General features: G+C 41.8%; 1 protein-coding gene across 2 annotated transcripts in view; it reads right to left on the bottom strand.

Moving 5' to 3' along the window:
- Positions 1 to 1,085: 1,085 nt before the first annotated feature.
- The window catches only part of epha4b (eph receptor A4b), a 100,359-nt gene continuing 81,761 nt past the window's right edge, over positions 1,086 to 19,683 (bottom strand). The window contains exons 14-19 of one of the 2 annotated variants that reach the window (XM_051953230.1): positions 15,209 to 15,270; positions 12,140 to 12,349; positions 9,118 to 9,267; positions 8,764 to 8,957; positions 7,605 to 7,742; positions 1,086 to 7,377 (exon numbers count right to left, since the gene is read on the bottom strand). In XM_051953230.1, the coding sequence (XP_051809190.1) occupies positions 7,278 to 7,377; positions 7,605 to 7,742; positions 8,764 to 8,957; positions 9,118 to 9,267; positions 12,140 to 12,349; positions 15,209 to 15,270 (854 nt within the window). In that variant the 3' untranslated portion in view covers positions 1,086 to 7,277. Of the gene's footprint in view, positions 7,378 to 7,604; positions 7,746 to 8,763; positions 8,958 to 9,117; positions 9,268 to 12,139; positions 12,350 to 15,208; positions 15,271 to 19,683 lie in introns of both variants that reach the window. The other variant, XM_051953229.1, reaches the window with a different exon arrangement.

The following is a 19,683-nucleotide window of genomic DNA, read 5'->3' as shown; positions in this document are numbered from 1 at the left end:
GACCTTTTCACATAATGCCAATAGCAGCTGCATGATGAATCAATCGCCTAAGCCTTTGGCCCTTGGTAGCCTCTGTTATCCAGAGTAAATATGTGCGATGACATTCTGTCTGTTGAGACACCTGGAGACAAAAGCCCAAAGTTATGGATTGGCCTTTGATGCTAAAAGGAAACCCAGTGGTGATAGCAGTGAGACAAGAAGCAATGAACCTACAAGAGGGGACTGCATGTGGAGAAAACTTTTGGATGAATGGGTGGGTGGATTGATGGAGGTAGGGGAAATTTAAAAAAAGGTATGAGAAAGGGAAAAGGCAAGGAGAGGGAGATGATGGCGTAGTCGAGGTCAGAGAACTAGGTACAACCTTCCTGTCTGTCTGCACAGGATGGATAGGAATGGGGAGGAAAAAAATGGGGATGCACGAGGCTAGCAGAAAAGATTAAGAGCAGGGCAGTCGGGGGAGATAGATATTGAGGAAATGGAGAACCTGAATTTTTTGGATGTCAAGGCCTGTGTGTGTGGATGAAAGAGAGAGACGAAGGCAGTGGGCGATAGGGGAATATGGAGCCTAATATGATGGGCTAAATGAGGTGTAATGGCAGTAACATAGAGTGACAGCAACTGGGCGAGTGCATTAAGGGGTTAACCAAGGCCAGAAGTCGCTGACCTTCCCCTTCCCCCGAGACAGAATTATCTCTCAGTAAGGAACACACACACCACACACACTCACTGATAATGAAGATGTGGTTGCCGGACCGCTATATTTTGCAATTCAAGAATGATGGGAATTTCACCACTGCTATCGCCTTTAGAGAGGGCAGAGTACAAATGAGTCTACCCCTGAATTTCCCAGCCATGAATTCATGCTGGTCAGATGCTCGCCAACAAAATGTTCTACCTTCAGGCTTTGCTACATGGCAAAAAGTAATTAAGGGGGGACTTCATAACACTTTCACGTTAGCACACTTTGAATTTAATGCAGTCATAGTTCCACTGTAATTGTGCTATGTTGAATTGTGTTTTGAATAGAAAGAGCCAGAGACAGAAAAAGAATGTGTGAAAGAAAAAAAGACACTGCAGGCATCAGGTGAGAAATTAGAAATATTAGCATATTTATTACAGCAACATGAAAGACATTAGAATTGCCTACACCCTTTACAACAAGCAACGCAGAGGAAACTGGCATGGGGACAAATAAGCATTGTACGGTGGAGAAAGAAAGAGAGAGAGGAGGACAAAGAGAGAGAGGTGAAAGTCTCAAATGAGAATCTCTCAAGAACATTTACAATACGGACCTGGTGGGGAATGGAAACAAACACTGTATATGAGATCAAGCAAACCAGCCCACATAGCTAACCTTGACAGGATGAAAAGTGACAGAAATCTGGGATTTAAGAATTGAAAGTAGGGGAATGACATAACTTTCTAAAGTGGGAGTGATGAATAGATAAAAAGGACATTTGTCACAGTTCACCATTCTTATTCAAGCAGCACACAATGCTGGTCTAACCTTTAAATTTATGAAGAATTTTACATAACGAATTATACAACCAAAATGATCAAATTGTAAGCCAATCACATCCCAAATTTGCAAATAAATAACAACCATACTGTCATGTTTCCCATCAACTTTTACAGGTCATCGGATTTACACTTTAAAAGGATATTTTTATTAGGACAAAATGACTTTCTTTTGCTTAAAGGAATTAAAGTGGTGGTACTGTTGGAGGGGATGTAACAAAATCAGGGTGTTGATGTGAGGTCACCTTAAGAACACAGATAAATACTACCTGTATATACACTTTACTCTTAATATCGCCTGTGTAGGGCAACAGAAAAGAACAATAGCTCAGTAAATAAGGCATCAAAAAGGCCAGCGGTCATGGGTAGTCCGCTAGAGTGAAATCACAGAGTTAGCAAGAGTAGAATGAACAATTTCAGACTCAACAAATTTGGATTTTTTTTATCTGTGGCTTATGTGGCAAAAAAGCAAACTGGCTTGGCAAGGAGTATTTAATCTTTCGATTATATTATATAGGCTTTATTGTGGTTAAAATTTTCATTCTGCTAGCGTCTTTGGCTTCACCCCAAATAGTAGATTGAGCGCCGTCCATTGGCAGCTGTTGCTATGCCTGTCAAGATTTTCATGATAGCATGGCGCCTGCTATGCCATATGCACTACCGGTCAAATGCTTCAGAGCACCCCAGATTTTCCAGTTTTTTATTGAAATTCAAGTAGTTCAAGTCCAATGAATCGCTTGAAATGGTACAAAAGTAAGTGACGAACTGCCAGAGGTTAAAAAAAAGGTAAGGTTATGCAAAACTGAAAAAAACGCACATTTCAGAATTGTACGAAAAGGCCTTTTTCAGGGAACAGGAAGGTTGATGCTAGAGGTACGGACCCGTACCCGTAGCATCTGTACTAGAGGTACGGACCCGTTAAGGTCACTGAAGAGCTGGCGCCGGTTAACTACTATTTGTCGCACATTACAGGCAGTTTATATGAATGACTTTGATGGCGAACATTGTATAATTTAACTAAAAATACACCGTCTCCTCTCACACTTTACGTAGACAATGTAGTTTTTACGCTTTTAGACGCTGTGTCTAAATTGTTTGAAGTCCAGTTCCTATTAATTAGTTTACCGCGTTCAGTGGTGGAAGCGGCTGACGAACTCCATTGCAAATGTTCCCATTTAATTTCGGACGCTAATTTACAAGATAAAATTAAGGATGTCGAATATGAAACAAACACTCGTGAATGGTGAGGAGCAGCTCTTTAATTCGGCATGAATTAAAAAAAACCACAAACTCGATTTACTGTGATATTGTGAGATTTGTTTGTGGTGATGTAAATTAGCCATTCAACAGAGTCCGCTAACATTAAAGTGACTGTGACAGGGTCTGTGTTGACAGACGCAGAAAATACGTCAGGGTTTTGTTTAGGTTGTTAATATGTAATAGTCTGTCGCTACTTTTGAAGGTAAAAAATACTTGTCGTTTGCTGGCTGTTGGTTACGCCATTCATTCCGCAGATTCACCTCGAATCACGGAAGCGCCTTCATCAGCGTAGCCGGCTCATTAATATTTATGTCCGTCGGATTACCAGCCAATCACAAAGCGCGTTCATCAGCCGGCTCATTAATATTTATGTGCGTCTCATTAATATTTATGGTAAGGGAAAGTGCCGTATCCGTAGGCCACAGGCTACGGGTACGGGTCCGTATCTGTAGACACTACCGAACAGGAAATGGGTTAACAATTTAAAGATGATCTCCAGCAATGGAGGTTGATCAAGCCTTGAAAGTTGGTGCTACCAAATCCTACAGATGTCCCAACTTTTCTTGATTCTTTTACAACATAAAAATATCGAGGAAAAGGCAATTAACAATAGAAGAGACAGACCATCAAACCACCTAAAAATGTAGGTCTTTCCTACAGGAAAATTGCAAAGAAAGTCAAGGTGTCAGTGAGTACAGTTTTCTTCACCATCAAAAGTCACTCCGAAACTGGGAGAAACTTTGACAGGAATCAAAGTCACAACAGAATCAGAAGACAAGTTCCTGAGAGTCAACAGCTTGGTGATGGGCGACTCACAGGACAACAGCTTCAAGTACAGCTTAATAGCTGTCGTAGTAAGCAAGTCTTAGCTTCAACTGTGAAGAAAGACTTCAAGTTGCAGATTCAGCAGGTTGAGTTGCAGCAAGAAAGCCATTGCTAAGACATCTGAAAAAGAAAGAGGCTTGCCTAATCCATGAAACACCATCAATGGACCACTGAAGACTGGAAGAAGGTATTATGGACTGATGAATCAAAATTTGAAATCTTTGGTTCATCACAGAGGATTTTTGTACGCCATGGAGTAGGTGAATGGACGGTTCCTCAGTGTGTGACATCAACTGTCAAACATGGAGGCGGAAGCGTGATGGTCTGGGGCTGTTTTGCTGAATGCAGGATCAGTGACTTGTACAAAGTGAGAGGTACCCCGAACCAAAACAGCTACCACAGCATTCTGCAGCGCCATGCGGTACCCTCTGGCATGTTCCTAGTGGCTCAGGTGTTCATTCTACAACAAGATAATGACCCAAAACATAAGTCCAAGCTATGCCAGAACTACCTTAGGAAAAAAGAACAAGATGTTAAGCTGGAAAACATGGAGTGGCCAGCACAGTCTCCAGACTTAACCCCCATGGAGCTGGTTTTGGAATAACTGGACAGAAGAGTGAAAGCAAAACAACCTACAAGTACCACATTTATGGGAACTTCTGCAACACAGTTGGGAGGAACTTTCTGAAGAATATTTGATTTCCACTGTGGAAAGAATGCCACAAGTGTGTTCAACTGTTATATCTGCCAAAGGTGGCTACTTTGAGTCAAATCTTTAGAATGGTTTCTAAATGATTTTTTTAACTTAATTTTTTTTGTTCCATGCTTTCATTTCAGAGGACAATTGGACATAAACATGCATAATTTCCAATAAAAAAATTGAAAAAAATTGGTGTTGAAAAACATTTGACTGGTAGTGTACATATGGTTGATATAGGTAAGTATTGTGGCAGATTTATCTAAAAAAATTATCTTTATGTAACAGTGGGTCCTAGATGTCTGATAGAGGTAGAATTTTTATTTCAAATTAGCAAAGTACTGGCTTAAATGACTATAATATAGGCAAATTTTGTCCACTGCTGATAGATAATTATTTAGACTAACTTTGGTGAAATTAATTAGCTAAAAATGGTGTCTTCGGGCTGAGTTTTTGATGTTTCCAGGTGACTTGTTTAATGTATTGTTGTTTTCATGTACTGGTTTGGACATAATCTGTAGCCAAAGAAACTACTCTAAGCTAGTTAGTAAATGACATGTTTGACCTTGGAAGTAACACTTACTTGCAAAGCTAGCAGACATGCCAACAGTTGGAGCTTACAATAGCAGATAAGGATGCTGTGTAATCCATTCCTTACACATTTGCGCTAGTGTTGTGGTTTCGGTAAGGCGGAAAAATATAACCATTTTAAATGCGCTCACTTTTACTCCATGCACACCACTTCAGCATGCGGAGAAATGCCAATCTGCTGAGCCTAGGTCTCCTTTGATAAGCTAAGCTTTCGCCAGTGTTCAGTTTGTGATATCAGATAGAAATTAGTTTTCCCTTATTTTATTCCTCCTCCCTCCCTCCCTTCCTCTTCCGAACAAGCATCTTTAAAAAACTGTGTTGTAAGCAGAGACAGGGTTAAAAAGTGCATGTAATTACTGTTTAAGGTAGATATGCACATGAAGCCTTTGTATCAATAACGAAAGTCCATTCTACTCATTCTAACGCTATAGTAGAAACTGCAGTCACTGTCACCTGTCAAACAAAGCTGAAGCTTTGCACCATGCTACATTCCTTTGTTCAGACCAACGAATCACCTCCCTTCACTTTTCTCCTATATGACCCGACCCTGAACTAGTACTTCAGAAATCTCTTTTTCACAATAAAAGTACATCATAGTCATCATCATTGTTATCATTACAAACATTCTAACATTGGAAATCAACACTGTACATATTTTACACTATGATACAATCATATATACTGTACTTTATGCCACTCTTGGTCCTATAGAGTACCACATATATTAAAATTGGTTTTGGGAATACACTAAAAGCAGGTTCAGTGCCATTGATACAGTGTACACAATGAGGGTCCCTTCATATCTAACTGTGTTTTTAATGTGATAAGCAGCAGTTTCCTTCTGTTAACGGAAAACCAACAAACACATTTATTTGCTTCTTGCTGTAAACGTTGTTTTGTCAATTTGCGTTATTGGTTTGAAACAAGGGATGCTCCAAATAGGTTTGTTATGACTGATAACAATAAAGTGAGACACTACCAGACATACAAATCAAGTAAAATTTCCCCTCTTGTGGTGGCACATCTGAAAATCAACACTGTGTATGTTTCATCTTGCTGAAAAAGGCTCCATTCCAATGCTCCTTTTCATCGAGCAGACTATTTGGAAAACACAAAACACTGTAATTATTGTGACTGGCCTTGTGTAACCATCCAGACATGAAAGCTGATGAAAGGAAAGCATACAGCTGGAATGGTGGTATGTTATGGCTAGATGGACATCTCAAGGTTACTGTACATGGCACAACACTGGAAAAACAAGTTATACGTTCTTAACAGTGTCAACTCTATCCTGACCTTTGTGTCACTTTTGCTCTACACAAAACGCTATAACTTTCTAAACACACCTGAAAGGGAAGGCAAACTTTTGGGCTGAGATATTCCTGACAACATCATGCTGTATCACCTGTAACAGACAATGTTGTTTGGGGAAAAACAGTGGAAGAGTAAAATTTTCTCTGTGCTAACTGCACCTGAAGCAATTTCTGCCATTTCTTTGCAGTCAGTTGTAATTTAAGTGCACGCAGACTGGTGCACTGGGTCCAGTTGCTATGGAAGTATCTGAGAGCAGTCACTAAGGAAGCCCTTGTTCAGGTCAAATACACTATTTAAGCAAATCATACTTCCATCCTAAACAAGCTAGCAAAGTCTACATCCCTCTCTATCTTTAAAGGTCCAGTTTTTCTGATGCCCTCTCCCCACACATTCATGTCATTCAGAATCTCGGCTCATTCATTGGCTTTCTGTGTACAGAGAGCAAAGTAAGGGGCCATATACTGTATGTACTGGGCAATAACTCTGGTTAAGTTTGAGCAATATAAACCTCACCACCAATACAAACGTTAGGTCCATCTCTACGGTTGTGGGACACACAGCCCGTATAAACATATATCTACACATATCTACACATACATATCTTCTGACCCTTTTTAAACTCTTCAAGGTGAAAAGTCAAAACAAACAAAATGACAGTAAAAACCAACTGTACACCTCACAGACAGTGATGATATTATATTCTAATTTTTTTTGTCATTTCTTTTGTTAAGTCTTTTTTTTTCTTGTTTTGTTGAACTGATATGATGTGAAACTGTCTGGGATGCTCTAAGTGTGGCCTTGTTGTTGGAAATGTGTCTCTCTTGCTCCATAATGGTGATCGTGTTGCTGGGACTTTGAGTGCTAAAGCCAGTAGTGCCCATCGAGGACGGGAAGAATGGTGGGGGGGACTGCGAGAAGGTGAAGGAGTCAAGCGTCCATGTTGGCTCCATCTCAGTGTGTCTCATAATCAATGGAGGCCCAAGCACAGAGTATCCATTACAGCTCCATGTCAGTGTGGAAACTCTTCACAGGAGCATCCAGTTTGACTCTGTCTGTGTTTATGTGGAAACTGTTATACTTGGACGTGCGTCCCCTGGGTCTGCAGGCTTTGCACACTGGACAAAATCTTCTTCTGGTGGCCAGCCAGCGTCACACCCATCTTAGCTAGTTCACTACAAGGAAAACAGAAAAAAATACAGTCACAAATAATTCTAATGCTATCTTTAGCAAAATGATTCCAGATTATACTTAAAATGTCAAGCAGCTGCAAAGGTTTCATGTGCAAGATACGTGGTGAAACTGCTAATAGCCCTAAAGTGGAACATAATACATCTCTTATTGACAGTCTTGACCTTTTAAGCGTTTGATTGAATAGGGGTGAGACACTGCAGAGCCGTACCTGACACTGATGTAAAGGATAGAGTCCAAGCTGACATATCCAGCACTGGAAAAATTCTCCTTATAGTGGCCCATCTTGATGGCCTCCAACCACTCATCCACCGTGCTCACGCTGAACTCCGGGGTGGACGGGTCCTCCCTGCTGGGATGCAAAGCACAACCACAACAAAATGAAGATTTGGCCTGTGAACTGACTGAATAACTGCTTTTTAATAGTGCTGAAGTAAATTATTTGTCCTTGGCACAGATGAAAAACATAGCTCTTGTATGGACATCCACAAAAATAGAAAGAAACCACTGGCAGCGCTTGTGAGTTACTGCTCATTCATGGTGCTGAATTTGCATTAGGGAAGAATAGTTTGAATTCTGCAACAACCACAGCATGACAACCTCAAATCCACCATGAAAAGAAAATATAAACTTTAAACCTAGCCATTAGTGGGGAAGTATGATTAATTGTTCATCTGCGGCCTCCCACCCCCAGCACAAGTGCACATGGTTTTACTTGTGAAACCCTTTGACTTGTTTGTATGCTTCTTTTTGTTATAAATTGTTACAAATGATCTGCATTTGTTCATTTTCATACTTAAATATAGAAAATACTTTGCTCTCTTTCCAGCTGCATTCACATAAAATATGCCCTTATACATACTGCACTAAACATAGTATAGCACAGTAGTATATGCACTTGAGTTAAGCATATACGCTGTATGTGAGACTATCTTTTCAGGTCACTTTGAGCTTTCTGTATAAAGGCTCTTGATAGTAGTTCTTTTGAACTTCTGTTGGCTTTTCAGTTGTGCTGTCTGTGAAAGGAATTGAAACATCTCTACGCTGGCCTCATTCTGTGCATCGGCTAAATGCCCGCAGTGTGAAATGCAAATGCTATTCTGTTGATGTGTGCAATACATCTGGGCATTTAAGCAGTCTAAACTGAGTGTGAGGCATTGGATTTATCAGTACACAATCTCATAGCCATAGTTTATCACTTCATTAATCTGTTAAAAGTTTAAAAAGTGACCTGCACAACTTTCAGTACCAACAAAATAAATTTAGAATGCCTTCAATGCATGTAACATCAAGTAATAATATCCATGTCAAAGGTACATGGGCATATCAGTGAAATTCACAGTTCTAATTTGTAGCTTTCTCCCACTGACCATACTGAGCTGTTGGCCAGCTCTCTGAGACTGGCTGGGTTCCTGATGAGTTTGTCCAGGATTGTGACAATCTGTCCAAACTTTGGCCTGTCGCTGCGCCCCTTCTCCCAGCAATCCAACATGAGCTGGTGTAACACCACAGGACAATCCATGGGAGCAGGGAGACGGTAGCCCTCATCTATTGCTTTGATCACCTACAAGGACAGACATATCAAGTTCTCTGATCAACCCTAGACAAAGAAATACAAATTTAGACTGAGGAAAAAGTACATCTTTATTGTTGCAGGCGTTGCATGAGTGAAATGTGAAGAGTAATACTGCAGCTGAGACATGATGTATGTGTTTGTGACTCACATCCTGGTTGGACATCTCCCAGTAGGGTCTCTCTCCGTATGAAATCACCTCCCACATGACGATACCATAACTCCACACATCGCTGGCTGAAGTGAACTTCCTGTAGGCTATGGCCTCTGGAGCCGTCCATCTGATGGGGATCTTTCCGCCCTGAAGACATAAAACAATTAACACATTTATCCACACTGAATTGGCTGCTTTTTGTTGTCTATAATGGTGTAAATACCTAAAGACTGTTTGATTAGTTGATTTCAGGTGTCGCTGATGGTGGCTGAAGAGAAGCCTGATACAGCAGCGTATTTAAGAACAGAGCAGGTGAGGTTATCCACCAACTTAGCAAAGGACTCCTCTCTAATAGGTTCACAACACAAGGTTGCTCCAGTGTTTGTTCTTGCACTTGTCTTTCTTCTGCCATCACTTTTCCTTTTTTTTCCCTGCCTTTGTTGTTGATGCACAGATCAAAAGGATTCCATACAGCCGGCTGTATAGACACAATAGGCAGTAAGAAACCCCCGCCCTCTCTCTTTCTCTCTAACACACAGCGTACCTCTATAGGCTCGCTTCAGCTTTTTAACATGCGGCAGCTGCCTCTGCACCACCTAGCATTCCCCATCTCTGCTTGGTCAAAGTCAAATAAAAGACAAAGCTGCCAAGTCACTCGGCACTGTACTTTTGTTTCCACCACCCCCTGTCCACCCCAACCCCATCTCCTTTTTTTTCTTTTCTTAACTGCTCTCGCTGGATCGTCCTCCTGCCTTCCCTCATTCTCTCTGTCCCTCCCTCTGTCTCTCTCTACTCTCCCCCAGTTCCCTGGATCTTCGTCTTATTTGATATCCACTCCTCTCTCTCTTTCTGTCTCTTCCCCATCTCCGCCTCGGCCTCTACTACTCCCCCTTCCCCTCCCCTCAATGCCTGCAGCTCTCCATCTAGGTCTCCTGACATCAGTGGGAGTTTGTGTGTGATTGCAATAGAGCAGTCAGCGGCTGATACACTCCTCCCAGGGCAATGCTAATGCCATATTAAAAATAACATCCCCAACACTTCCTATGAATATGAATAATGCCATCTCCTTGTGGACATTTTAGATGAGTTACTCCACAGTGGTTTAACTCACTGACGTTTGAGTTTCTTCTTTCTGTCTGAGCTCTCTGAGAGGATGTTAACGTGAACAAAGACTTCTCTGATTTGACTATATATAGGCTAAAATATTGAGGGGGGAAATTTGGGTGTATGTATTCATGCTGTGTGTGTGACTTTATTCTTGCTAACAGCACATATTCAGCAGCTGGCAGTGGAGCCCTGATACAAAGCTGTTCACAAAACTCTGCAGCTCAGTATTAAAGCATCATACATTTGTCCAGTCAATTACCCCCCCCCCCCCCCCCCCCCCAAAAAAAAAAAAAAAAAAAAATCAGTTTTTGTCAAGTTTGAAAATGCATCCTTGGGAGCATACATTTGGCAACTTGCATGTAGCACATCAAAATTGAGACTGAGAATGCGAAGGTGCAGTACACTCAATTTGCCACTAGGGCAACATCATTCTTGCAGGCATCAGTTCACCAGCTCAGTTCTGTTGGTTTCACTTTAATATAATGATGAAAGATATCTTAATTCAAAAGTTCACTCAGTCACTAACATTGAGTTTGTTTGTTTTTCAGCCTTGCATTTCTACTTGACACAGTGTCAGGGCTGTACGATGTTGCGGAAAAAGGCGTACTTCAGTATAATATATATTGGAATGCAAAAAATATGAGACTTTTCACCAGATGATTTTGAATGACTGTCTGGAAAAGAAAAACCCAGAGCCATTAGTGTGATTTTCTATCTGCATAAAAGAAGTTTAAGTCTAGTTTTGAAAAAAAACTTGAAATCTTTTTTTTTTTTTAACTATGAAACTTTTCGGCTTGTAAATTGTTGCAAAACTTATGTGGTGCAACACTGGCCGTGGCATCCAAAATTTGCATTCGACATACAGAGCTTTCTGTCACTAATATAAGTGATCAAACTAATTAGACGTGTTGCCTCTTCTGGTGGTAACAATCACAAGACACTGTCAACAGAGTACTTCTTTTAGGTCAACATAAGCCTTTCTGTCACTAAAATATTTACATGCAATTGATGTTGCATTTGTTTTGCAACCAAATCTTTTTTTAGTGTTTCTCTCCTGTTCCTTATTTAGGTTGGTTCACATGTGGAACTTGCACATCAACAAATTATGTCTTGTAGATAAAGTTTAATGAAACTATATCCAAGAACTCTTCAGACATATCAGACTTCTTGTGCTGATTATTTATGGAATGAGAACCATGAAAGTTTTCTTTTGTATCAAGCAGCAAAAAAGTTGTACCATGATGTATTTTAGTTAATTTGCATTACATCGTATTTCAAGCAAAATGACTATTTCACTTGCACACATCGCAATGGCAATGCTATAAAGATATAGTATGCAGTCCTACGCAGTGTATTTATTATTTTATGTGTTCACACAAAGAGCCAAAATATCTTCTGAGTCAGCACCATTGTACAATAACTGTCTAATTCAAACCTTCAGTCAAACCAATTTGGCAGCAACAAATACGTGATTGTGACTGAGAGCCAACCTTCTTTTTCAAAAGTAATTTTATTCTAAGTTATGTCCTGAATCTTCAGTTTAAAACTTAGGCTCACAGATAAATTAGCTGAAGGCTTACTGAAGCAAGACCGTCAAGATGGATATACTGCTGAGACATGTACTGCTATTATTTGTTTGCCAGCTAATTGGTGGCACATCCGTTCCCTGTGTGGGAGCATTCGCTTTGTTTATGTCTGTTTAGATCATTTGTGTTTTGGATCAGGTCTAATTATCTGCAGATACATTTCTTTGGAGTAGGTCTCTTTGTTTAAGATTTATTCATGCCCATCTGGTTCAAGTAAGTTTTCCACCAGCCTGTTATAGTTCAGGAACAATAACGTAGAAGTCAGTGGTTGGATGAACTGTAGTTGAAGACAATTATTCATGGCAGATTGTGAGTGTGTGTCTTACCCTTGTCGTGTAGGCGGCCTCTGGATCGTCCTCCAGAACTCGACTCAAGCCAAAGTCAGACACTTTGCACACCAGGTTGCTGTTGACCAGGATGTTTCGTGCTGCCAGGTCTCGGTGAATGTAGCTCATGTCTGACAGGTACTTCATACCTGAGGCGATGCCCCGCAGCATGCCGACCAGCTGGATCACTGTAAACTGGCCGTCGTGTTTCTGGAGCGAGAAACAAGGAGAAACACAGAGGCTCAGTGATTAGGTGTAGGTCCTTTAACCACCTCAGCTGGAAGTGAAGGTTTAGGCCAGAATTCAAGCGTTTCTGATGGCAGCAATCCACGTTTCTCAAGTGTCCCTGAACAAGACTCAGAATCTCTTTCAGCTCCTGCTAACCCTGCGCTTTGACCTCCCTGTGAAGGGTGGAAAGCAAAAGATGAATTTCTCCTTCCAGGGATCAATGGAGGATCACAAAAAAACCCTACTTGCAGAGGATTGGATCTGACAGAGCAGACAAAACTTTCCTCTCTAATACTGACCGCGTGCCCATGCGGAGCTCACTGGATTTCAGATTTGAGCTGTCGTTGGCAGAGAGTGGAGCCTGTTGATCGATGACCGTCCAACTCACCTTCCTCTGCCAATTATTTCTGCCCCGGGCCAATGGTCCCCGTTAAAAAGCCATTCATGTTATCAGTCACCCTCTCTACTTTATATCATCTCTCCTTCCTCTTCCTCTTTGTTCTCTCCATCCATCTCTGTCTTCCCCCAGTCTCTGTCTCAGAGAGAGAACTCTGTAATACTTTGATTCCATCTCTATCTATCTATCTATCTATCTTCCTTCATCTTTCTGCATCTGTGCCCCCCCCCCACCCCACCCCCCTTTTCCTCTATCATTTCTTTTTTTTTTTGGTCTTTCTCTCTCTCTCTCTCCCTCGGCAGCTGTGGAGTAAGTTAATTAGCCGGTGGTTTTGTGAGATGCTGATTGATTGGACTGTCTAACAAACCTACTGACTTCCTCTATCAATCTGCCCACCACACTGCACTGCCAGGAAGGAGGAGGAAGGGTGGGCAGGGCAAGGAAAGAGAGAGCTTAGAGAAATGCAGGGCATGGAGGTTAGACGAGGAGATGAAGAATGAGAGAGGTGGAATTTTGGGCAAATTTTGGCGCATTGCTTTTTGCTAACAATGACAAACTCTATATGCGGCACTGGGAAAGATGGAAACCTGAGAATGGGATGCGGAAGAACAGTATAGGAGATGAAGAGGGAGACGAGCGGTTTTGTTACTTCAGAGGGAGATCTGCTTAATAAATGGTCAGCATAATTAAAGACACATGGATGCCAGATGCGCAGATGAGCTGTAAAAACCATAAAGCTGATTCCATAATTATATGGAGTCACTGCGGGCAGTCTTTACGATGCTCATTACAATACATATTGTAGCAGGAAAACGCACATGGATCTGCGTGTTTTTGTGTGACATTATGCTTTTGCCACTTTTTATCAGTCACTTCATTTTGTGTCAGTGTTGCTGATGGGATTGGTGTCTATTTAGCGATGGGCCTATCATCACAGCCTAAATGGCTCTGGAGCACTGCAGTGATTTTACTGGCTGACAAACAACTCTGAATATGAATCAGGGGGACGTTGAATGTGAGGCGCACCAGGGCTGCAACGCGCTATTCATCTGAGTGTAGGCAAAACCTAATTCAGAGCTCCTCAGCTAAATCAACATCTTTACTACATTTGAGAGACACAGAATGAAAAGGAAGATCTGCGGATATTCCAACATTATTGCATATTCTCGTTCTCTGCATCGCTCATTAAATATACTTTTATGCATCCCTTGATAAAATGAACAGTATATACTAATTATGTCTGAAGGTTTGTGAAAGGATAGCTAGAAGGAATAATTATTTCAAAACATGTATTCATGTGATGAATTACCCTTAAATTAATTACTGTTATTATGATACAGATCTTCTCTTTTCATGTTGATTTCGATAACAAAGCAATAACTGCACAGCCTTCCTTTGAGTTTTAAATTGGTTCAGTGATTGGGGATTGGTAAAAAAAACAAAAAAACAACTTATTTTATTGTTGCATTTCCTGCTCTCCAAACCTCACCAAATACTCGATCAGCATACTGAAAGCCCAAAGTGATATTTCTGCTGACTATATTCTTATGTTCATTCATGATAATGCCGATTCCCTTTACATGTTTCTCTCCTTTTGCTGTCCTGAGCTCTCTCCACTCTGGAAACCAAATGACTTTTCTGGTGTTTCAATACATTTGGAATGAATTGTTGACTTGTGTTTGCCCTGACAAAGCAAATGTTGCACACAAAGCAATATACTTTCTTTGTTTTATTGCCCATTTGTCAGCAGTCTGCTGCAGTTCTCTGTTCTGGGATAAGTGCATTTCACAGACCCAGTGTCAAAAAATCATGTAATGAAAATGTGCGGCGACCACACATCCGCCTGATTGTTTCTTATCCACTTCTCTGTTCCTATTTACTGAACAAAGGTTCAGTATATGTGAATTCAGTGTCATGAATCAGTTGTAATTTTTCACCTCAACGTTTCATGTCATGTCCTAAATAACTTCATTGTATTGTTTAGTGAAAACGGTCCATTTTGTTGCAGACTGTTTAATGTCTCCCAGCTCTGCACATTTACCTTAAGTTAACTAAGTCTACTCTACAGTTCTTTGTTTAGGTTTTGTAGCTGTATTTTGGACTCTGTGATCAAACCACGTGACAGATCTGGTTCAATACCATTTGGAAACTTGTTATTTAAGTCTTTGGTTGCGTAAACCTTTGCCCTTGATGGATTTAGTAAAACTTTAATAGGCCAAATTCTCCAGCACTGAGAGATGAAATACAATTTAAGTCAGGAACCTTTTCTGTAATTCTGTATTATTTGTGTTTTTTAAGAATGCGCCCTTGAGTACAGCGGTTTTAGAAAATGAACTCTACAATTTCAAACTCTTTGTAGCTGTGTGGCCTTTGTAAAATGTTGGTGGACCTGACCTTGGCGGAAATGCAAATGCTGTGCTGCTTCCAGCTGAGCCGTGACTCACCTTGAGGAAAGTGTCCAGAGATCCGTTCTCCATGAACTCCGTTATGATCATCACTGGCTTACCTACGGGAGGCACATAACGAGGCAGAGTTACAAGGAAGAAATGCACAAACTATAAAGAGACGAGGACGGAGAAGAAGCCGAGTCCACAGCTGTGACCAGCCGCTCTCTCTGTCTCTCTGGCTCTCTCTGGGGGATAACATGGCATGTCGTCATCAGTCACACTGACAGCTTCTAATCAGCCCTCTCCATAAACGCCAGGAGATAATTAGAATAGACCAATCCACCAGAATATGTGTGTGTGTGTGTGTATGCGGGTGTATAAGGGGGCCTCCTGAGATCTCATGAATACTAATCAGCCTCAGGGGAAGGGGGTTGCGGTTGGATCGCTATGCACCTGCATGAGTGTGTGTTTGTGTGCATGCGTGCGTGATGAAGGGGAGGTTGACTGACAGGCCCCGCGCACTTTGGTCCCCTGCATGGCATCTGGTGGGGCTTACAAATGATTAACAAAGTACCTGCAATCACATGTGCACACTCGCACACACAACAAGAAACAGCAGTTGCCCCTGTTTTACGGGGTTCTCCCTCGGCACCACCCCCCGACAGTCAGGCTTTGCCAATCACAAAAAAAACATGCAATGTGCGGTTACAAATGATGGCGTGTGTGTGTGTTTGTGCACAGCTTGTAAACACACAGACTGTCAGCTGTGATGAATAGGTCACATTTCCTAAATCAGACCTAGGAGATGCTGGGAAAAAAACCTGGGGGAGAGATGAAGACAGAATGATAGAAGGGGGGAGAGGCAGGAGAAGTGCAGATAGCGAGGGTTCTTATAGATTTCTTTTTCTTTTTTTTTCTTTTTTTGAAGAGAAAAAAATGTGAGGGGCTGGAATTTATAAGAAAAAAATACTCCCAAAAATCGCAGAAGAGCTCGTTGGAAGTTCTTTTTATGAAACAGCTCATATGTCTTTCTTTCTTGCTTTCTTTCTTTCTCTTTCTTGATAAAAAGATGTGAAATGGATTAAAATAAGGAAGGAGAAAGAGAGTTAGACCAGAGAAGATGAGAAATGAAGAAGATGTGGAAGGAAAAAGAAGAGAAGGAAGGAAATGAAATGAAAGGAGAGAGGACACAGAAGGACAGAAAGGTGGAATAGAGAGGCAGGACGGTGGGAGGATAGGTCAAAAGCTTGTCATGGAAAGGCTGGAACAACACCACCGAGGCCTACAGTAAGATTGTAGGTAAAGACAGCAATACATCACCTTAAATGAATTCACTATCTCACCGCAGCACAACACACAGACACACGCACACACAGACACACACAAGCAGAGTCGCCTGGTCTCTGGTGGTGGTGTCTTCTTTGACAGTAACATTAGTCTCAGGGATAAAAGTGAAAGAGAATTGGATTTTCTTCTGCTGGGGGTGAGGACTGCTGGTCACATTTATCTCCACACGGGGCCTGTGTTGTGTGTGGTGTATCGTTCTGTGTGAGTGTGGGAGAGGGAGAGAGACAGAAAGCTGGTTTCAGGACATGGCGAGTGAGGAGAGACGGCACAATGAGGATGATGACGGCCTGATTTTAGCTCAGATCAGAGGTGGAGAACGTATGTGTGCTGCTGTGGGTGCGTTTATCTCTGTGGGCAAATAAAAGCATCGATGGGATTGATCCTGACTTGGATGGAGGCCTGACTCTTCCTGGCTTTCTGTGTGCTGTGTTTGAGTCTGAGCTACACCACCATTCATAAGTTTGAGGTCACCCAGACAATTTCATGTTTTCCAAGGCAAATAACACTTTTTGCTAACATAATTGCACAAGGGTTTTCTACTCATCAATTAGCCTTTCAACACGGTTAGCTAACACAATGGTAAATGGTCTGTATTTACATAGTGCTTTATTATACCTGAAAGATACCCAAAGCATTACATGTCACATTCACCCGTTCACCCACTGATGATGGAAGCCGCCATGCGAGGTGCTAACCATGACCCATCAGGAGTAACTACGGTGTCGGTGTCTTGCTCAGGAACACCTCGACATGAGCTCTCCGTGACCAAGGATCGAACCGGCGACCCTCCGGTTGCAAGACGGCCACTCTGTTTGCTAAGCTGTTCCCCCCCACCCTCCCTTTCTGTCTGTATGTAGACATTCAATTAAAAATCAGTCATTTCCAGCTAGAATAATCATTTACTACTTTAACAATGTCTAAACTTTATTTCTGACTAATTTACATAATGTCATCTCACAGTGTAGCATTAGAACACAGTAGTGACGGTTGCTGGACATGTACCTCTGTACCCCTATGTAGATACTCCATTAAAAATCAATCGGTTTCAGCCAGAATTGTCATTTACCACATTAACAATGTCTAGACTGTGTTTCTAATAAATGTAATGTTACCTTCATTGAAAAATACTGCTTTACTTTGAAAATAAGGACATTTCTAAGTGACCCCAAACTTCTGAACAGTAGTGTATAAAAACTAATGATAATGCTAAGCAGCATGCATGAAGGTGAGACTTTTTCCATCAGGTCAAGAGTGAAGCACAATGAAACACATTCATCCTGTGGTCTTGGCTTAGAGAACCATGTGAGCCACATGCACAGTTTTGCTGTTATCACTAGCTATCATCTGGACACCTGCCATGCAGAATTATCCCCGCAACTCTAAGAGATAACAGAGGCTACCAATAAAAACCGACCACACGCGCCCACATGCAGTACATTAGCTCATTTCATCTCTTTTTGTCAGGTGGCACCACACACACACACACACACACACACACACACACACGATGACACAATGAATCCCTTTCACTTCTTGTAGCAACTTCGTCACATGGCATTCAAACACACACACACACACACACACACACACACACACACACACACACACACACACAGACGCTGGCAGCACTGAGCCTCTCCAGCTCCGACAAACATTCACGAGCGCTCCTCAATTTCCTCCTGAAAGCACGTAATTAACTAATCACATTCATATTCATTCGAATTTATTGCCTTTCATCGCCTTCAGAAATAACACGGCGGAGCTAAAAGCACCTCCCAGTGTATGGATGTGTGTGTGTGCAGATTGGGTATTGATGTTCTGCCAGGTGGAGTGTGTTATGGAATGGATCAGAAAAGGAGTTTGCTCTTTTTTTTTTCTTTTTTTATTGAGAGTAGAAAGTGTTGTCTCTGCTTTTCTCTGGAATAAAGCTCGGATCATTTAAGCCTCGCTTGCGTGAAGTTACGAATTGCTGTGTGTGCATGAAAGTGATAGAGACTACATATATACAGTCTGAGAGGTAAATTACATTACGAGAGGCTGTTTCTGTGCGCGTTGGCGAGAGTGTAAACGAAAGTGATAGACTCTGTATACATCTGGACAATTACATTATGAGTAGCTATCTGTGTGTGCGCCGGTGGGCCGCATTACCACATTATTGAATGAGGCCGCCCAAGGTACAAACGAGAAAATGAAATAACTGCTGTATTGATTAATGTTAAGGGTCTGAACTAAATGATACAATGCTTTTAACACAGGACAGATCTCTGTTCTGGGAAGCGCTATGTGAGGTTGTTGGGGGTGCGGAGAAACAGACGGACAGAAACTCAATAACCTTATCTCCTCTGCTCTCTTCACCTCTCCTCCTCCCTCTTCGCTTTCTCATCTCCTCTCATTTCCTCACGTTTGTCTCCTCGCCATCTCTCCTCTCGTCTGCCCCTTTTTCCCTGGAATCTCTTCGCACATCTCCCCACCACCACCGCCACTCTCCGTCGCCGTCATTCATTCTCAAGCCCCATCTTCCTCTCATTTCCTCGCTCTTGTATCCTATCTCATCCATCCATGCCCCCTTCTCCCCTACATCCCGCACCCGTCGTCACCTGTTCTCTACTTTTTTTGCTCCTCCCAGTTTCCTCTCTCGTCCTCATTTTTTGTCTGTGCAGTCCAATCTTCAGATCTGCATGCATATTCAAAACATGAATACTTTCAAACACTCTGACAGGAAATATTGAAACACTCATTGTTTGGCGCACAAAGACACACAGTTAAAACTAATCACTAGTTTTCTTCAAACAGAGGACGGGCGGAAAACGAGGTTTTGCTGGGTTTTAACGGCACCTTTGTAGAGCAGCCTTTTTTTTTTCCTTTTTTAATGTGTGTGTCAGATGAGATGGAGTTCGGTAATTGAGGGTTTTCCAAATGAGCCGATTGTTGCAGCGATTGTAAAACACATAAAGGACGGATGGATAAAATGAGGGATGGGGGAGATAAAGGGAAGATAAGGAGATGGAGGTGGGGGAGAGAGGGAGGGAGGGAGGGAGGAGGGGAGGAGATAGGCTGGGGGCAGATTGCTGCACTTTTTCTGATGTGTAGAGAGACATGGAGAGAAAAGAAAGATCTATTTTTTTTCTCCCCTCTTTTCCCGCATGTGGCGCTCTAATTAGCATGACAATAGCAACAATCAGGTG

This window comes from Acanthochromis polyacanthus, chromosome 9 (assembly GCF_021347895.1).
Source record: "Acanthochromis polyacanthus isolate Apoly-LR-REF ecotype Palm Island chromosome 9, KAUST_Apoly_ChrSc, whole genome shotgun sequence".
Taxonomy (NCBI): domain Eukaryota; kingdom Metazoa; phylum Chordata; class Actinopteri; family Pomacentridae; genus Acanthochromis; species Acanthochromis polyacanthus.
Note: the sequence above shows the minus strand (reverse complement) of the source record. Positions and strands in the feature narration are given on the sequence as shown.